Raw genomic sequence first — 21684 nt, 5'->3', positions numbered from 1 at the left:
AAGCTAAAGCCAACAGTAATATGTGTGACCCCAAGGTCATTACTAACCTGGGATTCAAGGGAATTTAACAAAAAAATCTTCAATATTACCTATTGAACAAGATATATGAAAAAGTTGTATTAAACAAAAGCATAATAACAATGATATCATTTAACTAGTGAATAATTAAGCCCTTGGAATAAAATGTATATCTCTGGTTATAATAAGACCATAATTAATTTTAAGGTTGAACAAAAAGGTAGAAGAAATGTTATTTAAATATATTATACTATTCTTTTTGACTGGGTCTCACATAATCTCATAAAAGAGAGTTAAATATAAAGTAGTGAACATAAGCAAAATATAGAGATCTATGTTGATGTTATATATAAATATTTCTCACTCCTTAAAAATTAACTTGGTTTTGAATGTGTATGACTTCAGAATTCTCAATAAACATTTGTTGATGTTCTTTTATTCTCATTGCTTCTCTCCACAGGTGGGGAGGTCCCATACACAACTCTGGCTACTCGAATGATGATGGGGGCTTGGTGGCTCTTTGCTTTGATTGTCATCTCATCTTACACAGCAAACCTTGCTGCTTTCCTCACTATCACCCGCATTGAAAGCTCCATCCAGTAAGTAGACAGAGATTCCAGTAGCTACAAAGCATAAGAAATGACAGGAGTGCCTAAGCTATTTAAATAAGTATATGGTTTCTTTTTTTTTAAGATTTTATTTATTTATTTTTAGAAAGGGAAGGGAGGGAGATAGAGAGAGAGAGAGAAACATCAATGTGTGGTTGCTGGGGGTTATAGCCTGCAACCCAGGCATGTATCCTGGCTGGGAATCGAACCTGGGACACTTTGGTTCCCAGCCCGCGCTCAATCCACTGAGCTACGCCAGCCAGGACTAAGTATATAGTTTCTAATAATAAATTTATGATTGCCCTTTGAGTAAAGGCTTAATTTTGTGATATACAGATATCACTAGATAGTTCAACTCCTGAAAATACAGTATTGGTAGAGCATTTTTTAAATTAAAAATTCTGGGAATAATTTGAACATTGCTTCCCACATTTTCCTGGAACACTAACACATATTCAGAATTTTAACCTCCACAATGTATGACTATGTCTGGGCAGCATTGTAAAAACGAAGGGAGAAGGAGTCATACTAAATATATATAATTCCAGTTTGACACTATTAGTTCTTGCCTTGAGTTTGTCACACTACTCACACTCTGTAAATAGACATTAGATGATTGATTGGTAGATAGGTGATGAGTAGGGAGAGAGATGGGAAGAGTGGTGAGGGAGAGAAGGAGAGAAGCTGTCCAGAGATACAACTACTCTCTGTTTATCTCTTCACTACATAATACCTAATGTGATCATTGCAGCTGCTGCTTTTCCAGCTGCAGCAGCAGTAGTCATTAACTAGGGTGCACTCACTTTAATCCTAAAAGTACCCAAGTCAGTGCCTCAGCTCACAAATGCCACTCCCCCAAGTCCTGAGAGCCCAAAGGCCTTTGATTTACTGTGGCTAGTCCTGCTTTTGTGGTTTCATGCCATAATCAGCACCACACAATACCTGTATCTTACCAGAACATAATGTTTAATGTATTGTTTTTTTTTTAATTTCCCTGAAAATGTTTTATTCATCCAAAGCAAGGTATTCTTAAGTTTCTTAAAGTTGAAGAACATTCATTTCTCAACAAAACTTATAATTTAAAGTTAGAATAATTAGATTTATCAAGAAATTCATCAGAGATTTAACTTATCCTTAAAAGAAAATGTGAGCTCTTGCCTTTAAAGTGTAAATGAAGTCCATTAGCCACAAACTATTACATGATAGCACAATACTAAAAACAAAGTTGAGAATTATTGATCTATAAAGAACTAAGATATACTTTTCAATTTCTTGTGGTATAAAACTGAAACACCAAAATTTAAGTACTAAAGCAATAGACAGTCATTTCTTTCATTCAGTTATGAAAATGGCATTTCCAACTTCTCTCGTCAAATCATGCTCCTCAAGTTCTTTTCCCAATTACCACATATCTTTGATACAAAACCTTCATACTCTCTCAGTTTATTAACCTTCTAGCCAGTTCTATGTGTGGCCTAAGTTATAAAACTGATGACCCCATCAGAATACATTGTAAGCAACAATGAAAATTATTACTGTCGTGTGGGTCACCGGCCAGCAGTGACCACGGAACGCTGTGGATGGCTCAACGATAACATGCAAGAAAAAACATGCACAGAGACAAGACTAGTTTCGGTGGGGAAGTAGGGATGAAATGGCCACCCCCCCTAGTGAGGAGTGTGCTGATTTACTGTCCATACCTGCTTTTATTAGGCTCATTTTGCATAATAATTCAGGTAAAGTACAGTACTTATCAGGGGGAAGTAAGGAACTATAGAAAACAAGGAACTCTGCCGGTCTATTGAGTTGGGGTCAAAGAGCTGTAAGACTTTGAGGAACAAACTAACTTCCTCCTTGGACCCCTCTCATTCAACTGAGAGCATTCTAAACCAAGAAGGTTTCACAGTAATTTACGTATTCTTTCTTAGGCCTGATCACCTGGGGAATCCTCCCTTTTCAGCACAGAGCTACACCACCCTGTCATTGTTTCAGGCTCAGGTGGAGCAAGGGAACTAAGGCAACCAAGAGATAAGGAGATTTTCTCCCAGACGATGAGAACTCAGGCTATGTCAAAGCCGAGGAGTGAGGGTCCATCACCCCCTTTTGCTGCAGCCCCCCAAGTCCTTCTTCTGGGGGACCTCCCAAAGTGATTGTGCCTGTCTTAGGTCATTTCCCCCTTGGGGAATCTTACCCGTCTTTGGCTAACCGACCAAGCTTTTTGGGGTTCAGTTATGAATAAAGCAGCAGAAGCAGCATTCCTGCCAGGGAGATAAGCTTTTGTCTCCTTGCCGGCTTACGGTTCCAAGGGCGTTCCCTTAGCCTTAGCCTAGGCGGGGATTTCAGCTTCTGATACCAGTCAGGGAGGTTCCCAACATATTACAACCACCCAGCCAAGAAAGCAATGAAATTAATAACATTATGAAAACAATAATTACTATTTATTTAACACTCACAAGACTCCAGACGGTGCTAAATGTTTAACAGGCATTGGCTCATTTAATATTTACAACTAGTTTCTGAAATACATATGATTAATAACCCATTTTACAACTGAAGTTGAAAAGATAAGTAAATTGTCCCAAATCCTGCAGCTAATAAATCAAAAAGATTAGACCTATAATCTTTCCGATTCTTAAGCCTTCATTTTACACACACCATACCAGTTTTCATCCCACACCAATGTACATACAGCCAGTTGTTTTCAGAGAATATCATTAAGGGCATGCCATGGCCTTATTTCTTATTAAGTATAGGGACATAAAAAATTACATTCCTCAAATCCACAATCGGCCTGAGAAAATAAAATACTAAAAATTAGGAGAATTTTCTGTTGGGCCAATTCTGTAAGTATACATTCCAATGGGAGCAGGTTGTATTTGTAATTGATATCTGCCATTCAGGGTAAGACTGCTCAGCAGATCCAATAACAGAAGTCCTATTGAGAAAGGTAGTTTTAAAATAGAGGATTTTATCTCATAAATATATTTCATATCAATTATGTTTAACTTGTCACATTTTGAGTATACTTAAATCTAAAAACCTATAACTCAGATTTGACTTTGAAACATTTTTAAATAAATGAAGAAAATTTTAAATAAAATAACTGACTATATACAGCAAATCACAACAATATTATAACAATCAACAAAAGTTATGCTGAGATTCACTGAGAATTCACTATGAATTTATTAAGCACACTACATATTTTATCTCAATTATTTCTCAAAATAACCCTAATAATACAGATAGTATTTTTACTTCCATTTTGCTATTTTTATTTCCATTTTTCAGATGAAGAAACAAAAATTAGAGGTTAAATGCTCAAGATCACTCCATCAATAGTGTCAGAGCTGAAAATCGAACACACATCAATTCAATACTAACCCATAGTCTTACCCACCAAGTTTTGTTTATATCCAGTTGTAGTTTTTAGAATTTTGTTTGTTTGAGTCACTGTTTCACTGAGGCTGTAGACTTCATACCATGTGTGTGGTGTATGTGAACTCTTGAGTCGTTACAAGCTTTGCCAGCATTAGTTTGTATTTACACGTTTGTGCAATAGCAGAGGCAAAAGCCTCTATTAGATTTTTACACCCAGTAGGTTTGTGTAAAAGTAAAACCTAATGGAAAAAGATCACAGAGGACTCATGGACATGGGCAATGGGGAGGACTGACTGTGGGAGTTGGGAGAATGGGGCAGGGGTGAGCAATGGGGAAAAGGTGGGACAATTGTAACTGAACAACAATAATAAAAAAAAGAAAAAATCATTATTTCACATGATATTTTCCTCAAGTATAGTTTCATAGGCCAAAATAACTGAAAACTCATTTTTGAAAACTTACTTCTTTCTAATGTTAACTCATATTGTTAGAAGTCAACAGTTGGTATAAGTTTTCCTGTCCTTCTAATCTCATCACTAGACTAATTTTGAAAGGGGAAAATCAGAGCCAAACAAGTTAAAAGAAGCCTGATTCTCTTCCAAACTTAAAGATATCTTCTAATTTCATGCCTCAGCTATTTTGGTAAACATAACTGCTTTCAATATTTCTTGGAAACATTCAGAGTTCATTTGCAACTAATGTCAAACTTTCTGGGGAAATTCTAAGTCTGATTTTTCTTAGAAAAGACAAAATCTTTTTTTTTTTTTACGATACCATCCAATGTCATGCTTCCAAATCATTTATATTCATAAGATTTGCTCATCTCTAAATGAAACAATACGTGTCAGGGCGCCCTTTTCCGGGCCAGTTTTGCTCTGCAATCAGCACATATTTACCAATCACATCTTCATCCCTCCAAATCCCAAGTCACCTCTGCAGACAAATAGAGGCAGAGGCGATTAGAGGGACGTCAGTGGGAGGGGAGGAAAGCAGCTATTTCTCAACAGTTGATTGATAGAAACTCATAGTTTGGTAGGAGCAATTCAATAAATTTATTCTTGGGAAGCTTAGTATACTTTATAAAATGTACCTGTTTTTCCAAATTAGATATTTATTGGCACCTGACCTTCTAGTTGGCATTTGTCATTACTAAAAATTTTGAAGTGAATTTTCCCTGGAAAGGATAACTCACAAGTTTAATTTCCTATTTCCTAAATGGTGGTGGCAGCTCAGCACAACCATGACAGAGTGTGACAGTTGGGATGGGGAGTACAGAGGTGCACAATTCAGTTTCAAGGGGAAAATATGCAACTTCTACACGACACTAAGACATTTAAGCTTTTTTATTGTCATTGAACAGTAAGAACATGTTCAATGACAATACGTTGTTTTCAAATACCTGGACAATTTAACATACTTTTTTCTGTTGGTAACTCAGTTAAAAGTTGTAATGATGAAATGGAGCATGCAAAGCTTTGAAGGAATTTTCAGAGTAAACATTGGGTAATAATAACATCACCAGTGTTAACTCCATTAGTGTTTGTTGTGATACAATTTTCAAAAATCTATTTATTTCATGCATAAAAGTGAAAATAGCTACAGGGGAAATTATAATTATACCATTATAGTAATTTATAACTTCAGTAAGATTGATCTTTGGTGGTAAAACTTGAGGTCTTTCATTTCCTAAAGCTATAAGTGAGCTTTAGTCCATTCAAAAGGATTTCAATATCCCACCATACTTTTAAATTTAATGCTATCATTCTCTGTAATGGTTGAGGTTGGACTAAACAAAATATTGAGTTAATGTAGCCACTACATCAAACTAATATAGGATAAATTTCTTTCCAGGCATATGCAAAAAGAGATTCATAAATATTCTGTGCACTGGAGACCAGTTTTTCCCTAACATATCAATAGATAGAAAAGCTGTGACTGGCAGGTGCTCTCTAATAAAAGGATTTCTACTTTTTTTGCCCTCATGGAACTGTGTAACTATCTTTAGAAAGTCAGTATTAAAAGAGATCATAACAATCACACTTTTGGAAATGGAGGCATTCCTAACTATAAAAACTCCTAAATAAATATATTAGCTTCATATATTTAGTTCAACTAATTGCATATGTATATAAAATTGAAACACCGTGCTATGCATTTAGTCTCTAAAGTTATTTAAGTAGTATCCCTGAGTCACAACCTACAGGGCCCAGCAGAAGTAATGCCTGTTTGATTATGGTTGGTAGGATAATAATACGGGTGTAATAATTTATATTTTAACTTGAACATTTCACCTAAAATGTCATGTGGTATGCTTCAGTGTGTATTGTTATGTTACAGAATTACATGCTTATGATTTTGTAATAAAATACTTTGTAGTAAAAAAGGGTGTTATTTGTGCTGGACCCTTTATTTGGAGAAATAGCAATGTAAAATTCAATGATACAGATGTTATGATAGATTTATTTATAAAATGCTGTGGGAACACAAGGGAAGAAGTAATTTAAATCAATAACTTGTAGGGGAGGGAGAGGAGAAAGGAAGGAAACTGTCAAACGTCACAGAGGTTCTCTGAGGTATCATATGCGAGTTTAAACTTGAAAGATGAATTTCAGCAGACTGAAGGGGTGGCTTACTGAGACATTTGCAAAAGCAACGAGATATGAAACTCCTAGGACAATGTCTAGCAAAGGGTAAATGATCAAAATATGTTAATTTCCTTCCTGGATTGGGATGGGTGATGTGAGAATGGTGGGAAATGAACTAAAAAAAGGAGGAAGGGACCAAATTCTGAAGGCATGATAAGGCTTATTTAAAGAATTTGGAATTTTCCCTGGAGATAATAGAGACTGACAGCTTCATCTGTGGGAATAGGTGTAGGAGTGCGCGGAAACTCATTAGAAGTGTCTAAAGCACGTGTATTTATGTCATTTAACTAGTGTATTTCTACTTGATATAAATCGAACACATGAATCTTCTTGTTTCAAAAACTAACATTCCTAAGTATTTATAATAAATTTGGCTTGAGAAACATTATGTATCTAGATTAACATTTTCATTTCTAGTGGATGCAGGAAAGTAACCTCAGTTTATGTTTGATTAAAAAATGATACATAAAGAGAGGGACTGGTTTACATCTTAGCTAAATAGGCAGGGAGAAGAGAATTACAACATAGGGAGATTCTAGAAATCACTCTGGTTAGGCAACTTTTCAGATGTAATTCTGCAAAAAACTGCATCTCAAAGTCTGGTATTCATGGACTCCGTCATGCCTGCTAATTACTTTTAGTCTTGTGCCATCAAGAAAACAAAGCAGGCTTATTTTTTTCTCAACTTTAATGCAGTTTCTTTTTATTATAAAAGTAACACAAGGCTATTTTGGGAAAATAGAGTACAGAACAATTCTGAAAGACAAAGCATTAATAATCCATAATCTGTCATGCAGCAATAATTGTGTTAATATTTAAGCAAACTTTCTTTTAACTGTTTATTTTGAGATGATTATATATACACAGGAAACTGCTAAGATGTAATTACAGAATTGACGGTAGACCTTTGTCCTAGCTTTCCCCAAAGGTTACCTCTTAAATAATTACAGCACAATATCAAAACCAGGAGATTAACGTGGGTATAACATGTGCATATAGTTCTGTGCACTTTTATCACAAGTGTAGAATGTACAACCATCACTGAAATACAGATGCAGAACTATGCCGTCATTGCAAACACTTGTTCTACCCCTTCATAGTCACACTAACTCCTTCTTCCTCATCCCCACCCCAGTGCTTGGTACTCACTAATATGTTCTCCATTCCTATATTTTTTTTGTCATTTAGTGAGTGTTGTGTAAGTTAAATCATACAGTATGTAGCCTTTTGAAATTGACATTTTTTTACTCAGCATTAGATCTCAGCATGCCCTTGAGATCTAAGTTGCTGCATGCATCAATAGTTTCTTGATTTTTATTGCTGAGCAGTAATCCATGATATGGATGGGCCAGTTTGTTTAACAACTTACATATTGAATGGCATTTTTATTGTTATTGGTTGTTAACTATCACAAATAAAACTGATAAGAACATTTATGTGCAGGTTTTTGTGTTTTCATTTTTCTAGCATCAAAGCCCAGGAGTACAATTGCTAGCTAGTGTGGTAAGTGTATGATTAGTTTTAAGAAATTGTCAAATATTTTCAAACAGGACTATACCAGTTTACATTTTCACCAGCAATGTATAGGAGATCCAGTGTCTCTGCTTCCTTGCAAGCATTTGGTGTTGTCACTATTTATTTTTTATTTCAGCCGTTTCCATAGGTGTGTAGTGACATCTTATTGTGGTCTTAACTTGCATTTCCCTAGTGGCTAGTGATGTTGATTTGAACATCTTTTCATCTTTATATCTCCTTACACCATAGGTCCCTTCATGTCATTTATCCATTTTCTAATTGGATTGTTTATTTTTCTGTTGAGAGTTCTTTACATATTGTAGACACAAGTCCTTCTGTCAGATGTGTGGTTTGCAAATATTTCCTCCTTGTTTGTTGCTTGCCTTCTCATTCTCTTTGCAGAGTCCCATGTAGACCAAAAGTTTTGAATTTTGGTGAAGCCCAACTTATCATTTTTTAACAGATTATACTTTCAGTATCATGTCTAAGACTATGCTAAATCATAGATCCCAAAAATTTCAACTGTTTTCTTATAAAAGTTTTCTTGTTTTACATTTCATATTTAAATCTATAATCCTTAGAATTAAGTTTTGTATTAGGTGTAAAGATTACGTTCATATTTCTTGCCAATGAATATTTTTCAGCAGCACTTGCTACAAAAGACTATGTTTCTTTCATTTCATTACTTCTACACCTTTGAAAAAATCAGTTGGCCATACTGTGTGAGCCTATGTCTGTGTCCCCTGTCCTGTTCCATCAACTGTGTGTCTATCCCTCTGCCTATATTACAAAGTTTGGATTACTGTAGGTAGAAACAGGGGTATTCCTACCACTTTTTTCCCCCACAATTATTTTAGCTATTTATTTTTTTCTGCCTTGCCATATACATTTTAGAATAATCTTATCTACATTTACAAAAATAGTATTGCTTATATTTATAGGAATTGCTTAAATCTCTATCTTATTTTGGAGAGAATTCACATCTTTACTATATTGAGTCTTTCAATTTGTGAATGTGTTATATCTCTCTACTTATTTATGTCTTTAATTTCCTTCATCAGTGTTTTGTAATTTACAGCATATAAGCCTTACATGTTAGACTCATGACTATTTCTCTTTTTCCCAAGTGATTATAAATGGCATTGGACTTTTAATTTTGCTTTTCATATATTCATTGCTAATGTAAAAATAAAATTGATTTTATATGCTGATTTTGTCTTAAGACCTTGCTGTGCATTCTAGGAGATTTGGGCAGATTATTTGGGATTTTCTATGTAAGCCTTCATACTATTTAGACTGAGCAGTTGTATTTCTTTATTTCTCATCTATATGCCTTTTATTCTTTTTTGTTGACTTTTCTGTGCTGGCTAGAACTTCTCTTCTCCAATGTCAATTAAGAGTGGTGATGGTGGCTATCTCCATTTCGTACCCCATCCCAGAGAGGCATTCAGTCTTTCACTATCAGGTGTGATGTTAGCTGTAGGTTTTTGTAGATTTTCCTGTAAGGTTGAGAAAATTCTTTTCTATTCCTAGTTATATATGTGTTCTTTTATTTTTTATCCAGAATAGGTGTTGGATTTTGTCAAATGCTTTTCCCCCCATTAACTGGTATGCTCATATGATTTTCTTTTTTAGAATCTTTGGTGGATTACATTGTTTGATTAATAAACTATTCTCAAAATGAGGTAGAGGCTAACTATTTCATCTCTATCTTTTTTTTTCCTAAGCCTTGTTTTTCTTGATTTTCTTCCTCCTTTTGTTATGAGGCAATCAAAGATCCTGGCTTTCCCTGCCTTCTACTTCCCTCCTTATTCTCTTTTTTTCTTAAGTATTGCTTCCTTCTATCCACTCACTTATTCAAGTTTATCCTTCAGAGTGTGAAATCCAGTCACTTACTTTCTCCCATCCTTACAACTGGCTTGAAATCCTCCATCATTACCTCATCCCATCAAAATCAAGTCCAACTCCAACAACAGAGCATATCAAACCCTTGAAAAGCTGACCGGCCTCCTTTCTGTCTTCTGGCACCAATGAATCCATTTTGCACTTGTCCACACTCCAGCCAAACCAAACTCACAGGACATTTGATGCTTCTGTGGAGTTCACATGCTGTTCCCTTTCTCTGAAATGACTGGGATCTCCCATCTTCTCTCCTGGCACTTTCTGTTTGTCCGGGCACAGTTAGTTATTATGCATATGTCTAATCCTTGAGACTGCTAACTCTTCAAAGGCAAGGACTATGTCACATTTATGTTTGTGCCCCTGATGACCCTGAGAGTTCCTGGCACAGAGCATTAATAATAGGAGCAGCTAACATTTGCTGGCTATGTGACAGACACTTTCCTGACGCTTTGTGTAGGTTACTCATTTAATCCTCATAATAGCCCATGACGAATAAAATATAGTCATCTCCAATTGAAGATGACAAAACTAAGAGCTAGAGTAGTGAATCCAGGCAATCTGTCACTGGAATCTTTGTCTTAACTAGTGGATCATATCATTTATAATTAGCAAATATACTAACCCTTTATTGATGGAAATAAATAAGCAAATAAATAAATGAAAAACATCAGGGTCATTATACATTTTGGAAACATAAATAATCTTGCAAAAGGAACTAATGGCCAAGTGACACTTAGCTAAGTTACTTGCAGATAATTCTAAATGTCATGATGTCTAAGAAACAGGCACCAGAGACCATGTATTCACACACACACACCCCTGCACTCAAAGTCTCTGCCTTATTACCCGAATAATCATATCATGTTCCATGATCATTGAAGCCTTATTTTCTCTAAGGGTAAAAAGAGAATGTCTTCAACTTCATGAGTTTATTATAAAAAAAAAAAAGAAATAAAAGAAGACACAGCATAATTCCTGATACACCCTATCTAACATTTGTTTCCATTCTGCTACTTGTTCTTCAGGAGCTCATGTCAATTCTTTGGACTGTTCTTTACTCCACCCCAATTCTGGTGGTGCTAGTAACTATTTTTTTTACCATTTTGCTCATAATTTCATACACAAAATTCATCCTTTCTCCTGGTTCACCTAGACCTCAAAGTTTCAAAGTTGCTGCTGCTACTATTGCCTCTGACACAGCTGTCACTGCCCTACCCCACAGTCTCCCACACTTGGTGCTGACTGTTTGTTCTGTCACTTAATTCTCCAAGCCTTCTGGAAGTAAAAATCTGGCTGTTAGCAAACATTATACCATATTAAACATAAACAAGGACTTAGCAAAGTAATTCACTCTGTCGTCTTACTGTAGCTTGATTAACTACCACTAGTTAATAGTTGATCTCAGTTGACCTTAACCAAGATCAAGCTGCTACTGACAATGACCAGAACTACACCTGGGTCAGGATACCTTTGTTAGGGGAGTTTTCTATTTTAACTCATTGTTAAGTACCCTCTTGTAGCATCCAGCTCATATGCCACTTCCTGCATGGAGCTTTCTTCATAACATCCGTAACTCGATCAGGTGTGTCCCGTGTTTGAACCACTTTACATCTGCCTTTCTCACTCTCTGAACCACAGTTAGCCTTGTATTAGAGTATCATTCTATTTGTTTTACCTTCCTAACTAAAATGTATATTCTTGAGGATGGTCTCATCACCATTGTATCCATATAGTGCCTTATATAGTACCTTACTGAGCACATAGTTTGTTACAAGTAAATATTTGTTAGGTGAATGAACCAGAAAGGGATTTCTTAGAATCTGGCCGAAGACTTTGAAAGTCCATGACTTATTTATATACCTCATAAGAAATCAGAAAGATATATGAAAGCTATTTCTCTATCCTATTTTTCCAAGATAGGAGACAGACTCCAACATGTTAGGCTCTCTGGTTGCATTAGAATCTCACCTACTCTCTTTGTTCTTCCAGTAGTAGGCTATCTCTCTGCAGAGGATTGCACACTTTATTAGAAGCAGCCAAAATCAAGGTGACTGAAGTGAGCTGGCCTGATTCATGTGCTTTTATGTTTCGGTTTAGTACAGAAAAGCATAGTCTTAGCTCCAGAGCATACAGGCACTACAGACAGAGAAGACATCCATCTCCTCTCTGTATTGTACAGTGTTGAAATGGCTTACTTGTCAAAGCCCTTAAGTGCTACAGTGATGGATGTTTTATAAACATATAGCCATCTAGATGTTACAGACAAGATATTGTCTTCCTTTTTGAAAAAAAAAATAAAATAAAAACCCTTAGAAGTATGTTGATATTTCAAAGCCACCCTTCTGTGAGTGTGTAAAGGTTTCTTGCACTTGCTTTGTGGCTCCCAGGAACAGGGCCACATTAGCATTGCTGTGGACTCCATTCACACCGAGCTCAACAAGATGAAAACTTTGCCAAGTTAGTAAGCTCCCACTACCCATAACATGAGCTCCTTCTTCTGGACAAGCTGAATCATTCTAAACAAATCAAATTCTCCTTTCTCTCTCCCCTATCTTGGTCACCTAAGCCTAGAAATTTGTTAATTACTCAAGAATATCCATTCCTGTCTCTTCTCTATTTCTTGTTATCTTCCATTCTTATCTGAAGTCAGCTAAGTAAATAAATCCTATCTACCAAAAAGTATGTGGATACAGTATAAACCCTATACTTGGAAGTAGTCTGTGTAGTCATTTTGGAGGAGCTAGCTTGAGATGGGGAATGATTTTGTGAAATTAATGCAGGCAGAGTTAAGTGATGGAAACCAGCAACAGTGGAATTGGCAGTCGGGGTTGTTTGGCAGAAGAATAGTGCTGTAGGAGACTGGAGACCTAAGAATGTGTGTTTAAGTTCCTTCCTTCTACTAAATAAGCCAAGTTCTTATACCACTTTGTACCTTAGTTTTCTGTTTTTGAAAATGTGATCCATCTCTCACACTCCACAAATATTTGTTTTCATAGTTTTAATTGTTTACAATATCCCTTCTATAAAATTTACAGCTATAAAATTCTATATCAACTACACAAACAAGGTATCTTATTAAACAAGGTCTGAGATACAGTTTGAATTGTTTATTTATTAAAAAAAGAATTAAAGGCAAAACTATAGAGAGAACAAAAAGGTCAGTGGTGGTGGGATGAACAGGTGGAACACGGAGGTTTAAGGCAGTGAAAATGCTCTGAATGATACTACAAAGATGGACACCTGTAATTATGCATTTGTCCAAATCTGGAGAATGTGTAACACTGAGAGTGAATCTAATGTAAACCAGGGACTTGGGGTGATCCATGGACGGCATGCCAGTGTCGGCTCATCAATTGTAACTAGTGGGCCACTCTGGTAGAGGACGCTGATAATGGGGGAGGCTGTGCATGTGTGAGGACAGGGCGTATGTGGGAAACCTCTGTATCTTCCTCTAAATTTTTCTAGGAACCTAAAACTACTCTTTAAAAGCAATCTTTAAAAAGAAAAAGGTAATCTAGACCATCTAAACTCACGTCTCTTTCCACTGAGAGCCATATAACCATTAGGATTACTGTTAAAAATCTGTGTAAACAGTTTATTTGCAGAGCACCATTGATGGCATTTTTATTTAATAAGTCTTGTTAATTACTTGAAACTTATGTAGACTTAAAAATGACTTTTACTAAGCAAGGATATCAATTAAAGAACTATATTTAAAAAAAAACAAGGTCTGAGGTAATTGATAAAAATATATTCACATAGATACCTTAAAAATCCAGCATTGAAAGGCAGATCTGAAAGGAAACTTTTGTGTAGCCATATCTTCTAATCTTTTTTCTCTTTCAGTTTTTCTAGTCTTACCTTTCCTTTCTGTCCTCTTCATCATGCCAGCAATCCGATATGCTGACTTCTCCCCTTTCTAAGTATCTGTTTGACCCCATTAGTGTTCTGATCGGATTAGTTCCTCCACAAGCTTGCCATCTAAAGATAGTCAGTTTATTTTTAGTGGCTTTCTCCTCTACTCCTACACACACACACTATACTCCCCCCTACTATAACCCCTATTTCTCAAATCCCAATCTTTTAACCTAGGGGCAACACTGGAAATTGCCAGGTGCCCCAATCAGAAAAAGTCCTGGGAAAGGCAAAGAACAAGATCTGTAGCCAACTCTGGGCTGCTCTTTCAGATAAAGATTGCTGCAGAGCTCTCAAGACTTGCTGCTAAATGAAGGGCAGGCGCACATTTGCAAAACACTTTGGACGTGTATGATCTCTGTCTCTTCATAAGACCTGACTCTGAGCCTCAGGATACGCAGTTTAGAACTTCTTTTAGTGGAAAGACCTCAAAAAGGAAATGCCACCTAATCAGGAATAGAGGATAATTTCTCTGAATGATTCTTGAAAACAATTCTTGTTTGGAGAAACGTACCAATTTCTGCACTGGGAAGAAGGAAAACATCTTTGTATTTGGGAAACTTTAAGTTATCCACAGAAACTTGGTCCACTACTTTGTGTTATGAAAACCTAGGATTTTTTTTAGTTAATCTCATTAAAATCTTTTCTGAAACAATGACCTTCCACCTTACTTTGACAATAGTGTTTCACTTAGTCTTCAAATAGGCTATTAAATCAGTCCTACTATTATTCCTGGTAACTTCTTCCTCCACTGGGAAAAATATCTGGTAATATGATTAATCCTTTCATCTCCTTAAAATATCTTGAAAGAAAAAAATTACAAATTACTATTGACTCCTCACTTGAATCCATACTGTGTTTTCCTTGGGCCATTATTTCACGTGGTAATACTATGTATTATTGTTTCACAGCTTGTTAGTGGGCCATGTTAAGTACTGATCAATGGTTCAATATCAGCCTTGGAAGGTATATTGAATAAAGATTTTTTTCATCAGACAGGGCTGGCCCTGATTCTGGTTAATATTTTTAGTGTTGATTGGAAGTATGGAATAGAGAGTAAGCTTATTAAATATGCAGATTACTTTTATTGAGTAGGGGTGATTATTGACTGGAACTACACTGTAAGAATTCATAAGGATCTTGACAAATTAAATAAGGTAATTAGAAGTAAGGTGAATTTTAATAAAGGCAAATATGTGATATTTCACTCAAAAGTGGAAAAAATAAACTCTGTGCATATCTATGACAGTTCAAAATCTGAGGATGAAGCAGTTTCAGAATGAATCATCTGTCAGTTATAAATTTGAAATGTAGCAATGGCATTCAAAAAGAAAAGTGCCATAGTGACCTTGCAGTATAAAAGTTGTTCAGGCCTCTTATAAAACTGCCTTGACCTGCTCATAAGGTCCATAAATTATGCAAAAATTGCTGTAGAAGAGAAAAATGACTTAGTTAATAACAATGTAACAAGGCGAGTAGGAGATCCTGTGGGGAAGCTCCAAAGGAAGTTGGTGTTTAACTCAACAAGGAGAAGGCTGAAGAATGAAAATGAAAAGTAAGTGTCTTATTACATGAAGAAATATTGTACTGGGGTGGTGAATAACTATTGTCCATTTTCAGTGAGCACAAAATAAGACACTTATGTGAAACAGGAAGGTTTTAGCTTAGGCATGAGTAAGGGCCTCTTGGTCTTAAGTTTCCGAAGTCATTGAAACACTTTGGGGAAAAAAAGATGGTTTTGGAAACTCACTTACGAGCCTGAAGGCACAAAATCAAATTAAGTGATACCTCCAGGAACTCTTTTAACTCCAGGATGTCATTATTGTATTAGAATTCTTTTAGAAACTAGTTGATTCTCAGGGACATTCATGGGAATTAGTAAAGCCCTTCTGTACATTCAGTGATAGAGGAATACAAAAATCCACTGCTCTACTATTGAAGTGTATTGTATTATTTGAGTATATAGTGCTAACATAAATTTTATAATTAACTGACAATGGTGACAATGAAATGTTTCCCCTACAAATTTATAATAATCTCATATTTTCTCATACTGTTGTGGGTAAATGATAATATTTAAGTAACAAACTGCATGAATAAATTTATAAAGTGACTGAATTCACAAAATACTGGGCCTTTGCAATGAAATTTTGCTTAATTATTGTACATACTTATATATTATTAAGGACGACTACATTTAACTAATAGTCCATTTAAAACAGAAAACAGGGTCATAAATGATCATTCTGTCAGCAGATGGAAAAATATAGTGTCTGCTACATATTGGGATTCATGATGTGAGAAAATTGGTTCCTAGCTGTAATGTGAGTCAACAAGTCAGACAGGACTATCAGAATTTTAGATGACTACTTTCCTGCATTTGTATGACATTGTCACTTTGGAGAAAGCTTAGTGGTTATTTTTATTAATTATGCCTACCAGCAGTAAGAACTACAAAGTGTTTCCATCTTCCTTTGGGTTCTCTAAAATGACCTATCATATCCACAAGTCTGAATCAACTTCTAAGTGTGCATGGGACTAGACTTATCTAGGAGATCACTTTGCAAGTCATATACATATTTAATCACTAGGCTTTACACATGAAACTGAAATAATATTGAATGTCAACTATAATTGAAAAAAATTAAAATTTTTAAAAATGTGTATGAAAATGCAAGTCCCTCCAAGAGCATGCAGGTATTCCCCTAAGTAGTTCATAACATCCATCTTTCTCAAGTGCATCTATTGGATATGAATTTCCAAATTACCTACGATGGTCCTATCTACACATTGCAAATGGGAGTGCCTCTGATGACTCTATAGGAGAGACAATACATAAAATATTTTTCTTTTTTTAAATATATTTTATTGATTATGCTATTACAGTTGTCCCATTTCCCCCTTCACTCCCCTCCACCCTGTACCCCCTCTCCCACCCACATTCCCCCACTTTAGTTCATGTCCATGTGTCATACTTGTGAGTTCTTTAGCTTCTACATTTCCCATACTATTCTTGCCCTCCCCCTATCTATTTTCAACCTACCTTCTATGCTACTTATTCTCTATACCTTTTCCCCCTCTCTCCTCCTCCCACCCCCCCTACTGTTAGCCCTCCATTTCTGTGGTTCTGTTCCTGTTCTAATTGTTTACTTAGTTTCTTTAAGTTTTGCTTTAGGTGTGGTTGTTAATAATTGTGAGTTGCCGTCCTTTTACTAAGCATGTCTTTTCTTTATCTTCTTTTCTTAGATAAGTCCCTTTAGCATTTCATAAAATAAGGGCTTGGTGATGATGAACTCCTTTAATTTGACCTTATCTGAAAAGCACTTTATCTTCCCTTGCATTCTAAATGAGAATAGAATGGATAGAGCATTCTAAATGAGAATAGAATGGATGAGAATTTGCTGGATAGAGCAATCTGGGATGTAGGTCCTTGTCTTTCATGACTTGGAATATTTCTTTCCAGCCCCTTCTTGCCTGTAAGGTCTCTTTGGAGAAATCAGCTGACAGTCTGATGGGAACTCCTTTGTAGGTTACTGTCCCCTTATCTCTTGCTGCTTCTAGGATTCTCTCCTTCATTTTTACCTTGGCTAATGTAATTATGATGTGGCTTGGTGTGTTCCTCCTTGGGTCCAGCTTCTTTGGGGCTTTCTGAGCTTCTTGGATTTCTTGGAAGACTGTTCCCTTTGCCAGATTGGGGAAGTTCTCCTTTATTATTTGTTCAAATAACTTTTCCACTTGTTGCTCCTCCCCTTCTGGTACCCCTATAATTCGGATGTTGGAATGTTTAAAGGTGTCCTCGATGCTCATAAGCTTTTCCTCGATTTTTTGAATTCTTATTTCATCATGCTTTTCTGCTTGGTTGATTCTATCTTCCTTCTGGTCCTCTGTATTGTTTTGAGACTCAGATTCCTTCCTTTCACTATTGGCTCTCCTCCGAATATCTTCCTGCATCTCTTTTTATGGTAACCTTCATCCTTTCACTTAAATTGCACCCAAAGTCAATCAATTCCGTGAGCTTTCTGATCACCAGTGTTTTGAACTGTGCATCTGATAGATTGGCTATTTCTTGGTCACTCAAAAGGATGAGTCCTGGGGGACTGATCTGTTCTGCTGGAAACATGTCTTATGTCTTTCCCTATCTCTCCTATTATTATTATTATTTTTTTCCGGTCTGGTCGCTCTTGTTACAGTGTGGGGCGGAGCCTTAGGTGTTCACCGGGGCTGGGCACCCCAGTCGCTAGATTGTGATGTTATATGTGGGGGCGGGGGCGGGAGCAGGGACGGGAGGGAATAATGGCGGCAGTTCCTTTCTCCTGGGCTCAGACACTTCCTTGCTTGGGATCCCGGGCCGCGAGCTCTGCCCTGGTCCACAATCACTGCCCCACTGGTCCCCCCAGCCGCAGCTTGCAGCTTGCGTACTCAGGGATCACCACTACATTCTTGCGTCCCAGATGGCTGTCGCGCCGATTTTGCGCCAAATTTCCCCCGACCTCCGCGCGCCGCCAACCCGCGCCAGCCCCGCACCCGCCCGGCTCGTTGTCCCCTACCAGTCTGGATGTACAGGTCTAGTTCAACTTCTTGGCTGTCCGACTTCCATTCAGACAAATCTTCTGACAGTTCTGCGTGAAATTATGACTGTATATTATTATTATTATTATTGTTCTATTCTTGGTTGTGCGAGGAGGTATGGTGCGTCCACCTATTCCTCCATCTTGCCGGAAGTCCTACATAAAGTATTTTTCAATCATCCAGGAAAGACATGAGAGTTGTCTGCTGGGCTGTAATCCTAGTCATGCCTAGTCATCCACCATGTAGAGACACTGGGAAGGAGAGGTGTTCTCTTCATGAGTACTACTACACACTTTTTCTACATCAGGCACACTTGAAATTGTGATGGTTATTTTAATCCTTCTTAAAGATAAAGATCATATAGGTATTCTGATGAAGTGTAGAGAAGATGCAAAGCTAAAGCTACAATTTATCTACTTTACTGGGTTGTGCCATATACGGGCAGGTTTGAAGGAAGGTAAATGATATAGGTCAGGAATGGGAAGAGGGACAGAACAGAGGAACTGGAGGAGGCTGCACTGCTTCTTAGGCTTTAGCCGAGAATCCCATAAGGACCCACCATCATCTACTGATGCTCCTCTATAAGTGTTCAGTCCTCCTTTGTCTTCATATGGACCTTCTTATAGAATATTCTCTCCATCCAGAGGTGTCTCTTGGGAAACCTCTGTCCTATCTGTTATTGTTCAAACTTGTTGGCCTCAGACATCAGGCATCTGCTGTCTTGAAAAGGACAAACTTCTGGCACCATTAGAGAAAGGAAATCACAATCACTTCAGTGCTGGTACATTCTCTCCCTTAGAGGTAGCTATGGCTGGGTTCCTCCTGAATTACCATGCTGCAGAAATAATGCTTTTAGGCAATACAATCTAATCTATGAGAAAAGTTTATTTCTTCCACAAACATGACTTTGACCTCAATGTTTTAAAATAAGAAACCTAGCATTTAGTGTGCTAAAGAACATTCAACTCTTTCCTGGGCCTGATTTCATTAAATAGTGGCATTTTCATGCACTTAAAAATAGCTCTCACTGAGCTCTGTAGTATGGATATGCCATCTGCAAATTAAATTTTCTCTTGATATCAAGGAGTGTTAGAGTACTTCTTACCCTGTCATTACCCTTGCTACCCTTATATTTCATCAGACCTCCTTGAAAAATTTGTATCTGAGGAGTTTAGGAAAACTTTACAGAGGAGATCAAGCTACTAAAACGGAGAGTGTGATTTACTGTGGGAAAAGTGGTCACTGGCTGTGCTGTAAACAGGAAGATGGAAAGCTCTCCATGGTGTTTATCTTGTTGTTTTATAAGTACAGCATATAGTCTCAGCCAGTAGCGCAGTTGGTTAGAGTGTTGTCCCAATGTGCCAAGGTTCGGATTCAACACCCAATCATGGCACATACAAGAAACAGCCAATGAATGCATGAATAAGTGGAACAAAATATTGATCTCTCAATCTCTCTTTCTCTCTCTCTCACTCACAAATCAATGAATTAAAAAAGTTAAAAAGAATAAGAAGAGCATGCATATTTCCCTTTTTCTTCTTTATTCAAATACTCAAAAGAAAAAAATCCTAAACTTTAATTTCTGTAATAATACTCATTATCAAAGGTGACTATTCTCTCCTTGTTTTGGTGTTTATTTCTTCATTAGCTATTTTTTAGCTATTTCTTCTTTTGTATTTTTAATTATTTCCGTTAGCAGAGTTAGATGGCAATTTTTTCACCATCTATTTTCACATACTGAAGTCAGAAATCACTTATCAAGCCAGCCACTGCTTGTCTGCTCTGTTTCCACGGTGTTTAGATAAACATTCTTTTCTAGAAGACACATTCCACTTTGTCTGGGGTCCTATGTCTATTGCAATCATGGACTATAACCTCAGCTTTTCCAAATACTTCATTTTAGTCCCATTTGTTTGGAGTTTTTGACTTGTCTCAAATTTATTTATTTTAGTACTAAGGGAGAAGATGTTTTTACTGGAAGTCTGATAATTCTTTTGCAGCTTATTTGGTTACAGAGAAAATTTTTAAAACTCCCTTTCAAAAAATGTGTTTAAAAAAATTAAAAATAAAATACTCTTGGCCATGATTAGTCATCCACTATAGTAAAAATTCCATATTTATGCAAGTAATAGTAAAAATCCCATTTTTATGTGATGCTTGTTTAATGGGAATGCTGGCATTCCTAGATGAAAATATATTTCCAGAGAAGAGTAGCCAAAACAAATGAGTCTCATTGGTTGTTGCCTATTTTCCAGATTGTGGGCTAAATTCTGAATTTCATAGATGAATAAAAAATAATAATAATTATGAGAATCAGAAACATCTATTCCAATTAGGAAGACAAAGAAGTAAAATTTCATCACACAATGCTAAAATGTAAACATGTTCTAAATATTACAAGAACACTGAGGAGGCAGTGGCGTTTGATCTTAAAGGAAAAGAATTCCCCAAGTAGATGAGGAAACATCCCTTGCTGAGAAAACACCTACTAAGACATGAATCTGTGAAAAAGGAAACAATGATGAAATGGTCTCTTTGCCCTATAATATGAATATGAATGAGGCAAAAACTTTTTTCTAAGAAAGGAAAAAATAGCCCAAATATTTGAAAGATCTTCAATGCTAGGGAATTTTAAGCATTTTCTAAGAGCAGTGAGGTATAGAAGAAATATTTCAATAAGCCAGGAACAGAATCAGATTTGCATAACAGAAAGAACATTTTAGGTGTGGTATAGGGAGAATGGGTTAGAGGTAGGTGAGAGAAGAAATAGAGAAAAGGCCTTGAAATAATTTTATGGGCAGACATCATGAATGTATTGGCAATGAAAAGACAAAGGTAGTGACAGAGTTGCAACATGGCAAAATGTACAGAACTTGATGAAATATTAGATGGGGTGCAGGAGTTAGAAAGGCCATGGATGAATAAGAGGCATTAGCTGGGAATGAACCTAATTGGTAGGAAAATAAGGAGCTGGCACTTCCAGAGACCACATAAGACAAAATAATAGTAATGATAGTAATAAAACAAGGAGAATAAAGTAATAGTAATGATAATAATAAATTTAATAAATGCACCTACCAGTAATTGAGTACTCATAAAGAGTTAAGTACTAAGCTGTATTACATTCAATC

General features: G+C 36.4%; 1 protein-coding gene across 2 annotated transcripts in view; it reads left to right on the top strand.

Annotated features, from left to right (window-relative positions):
- Positions 1–21684, top strand: part of GRID2 (glutamate ionotropic receptor delta type subunit 2) — a 1446155-nt gene that overhangs the window by 1127178 nt on the left and 297293 nt on the right. For both annotated transcript variants that reach the window (XM_036026381.1, XM_028505846.2), the window contains exon 12: positions 479–617. In XM_036026381.1, coding sequence (XP_035882274.1) covers positions 479–617 — 139 coding nt within the window. The remainder of the gene's footprint in view (positions 1–478; positions 618–21684) is intronic.

Source organism: Phyllostomus discolor, chromosome 1 (genome assembly GCF_004126475.2).
Source record: "Phyllostomus discolor isolate MPI-MPIP mPhyDis1 chromosome 1, mPhyDis1.pri.v3, whole genome shotgun sequence".
Classification (NCBI taxonomy): domain Eukaryota; kingdom Metazoa; phylum Chordata; class Mammalia; order Chiroptera; family Phyllostomidae; genus Phyllostomus; species Phyllostomus discolor.
The sequence above is the reverse complement of the archived record's forward strand: the minus strand, read 5'-3'. Positions and strand labels throughout refer to the sequence as shown.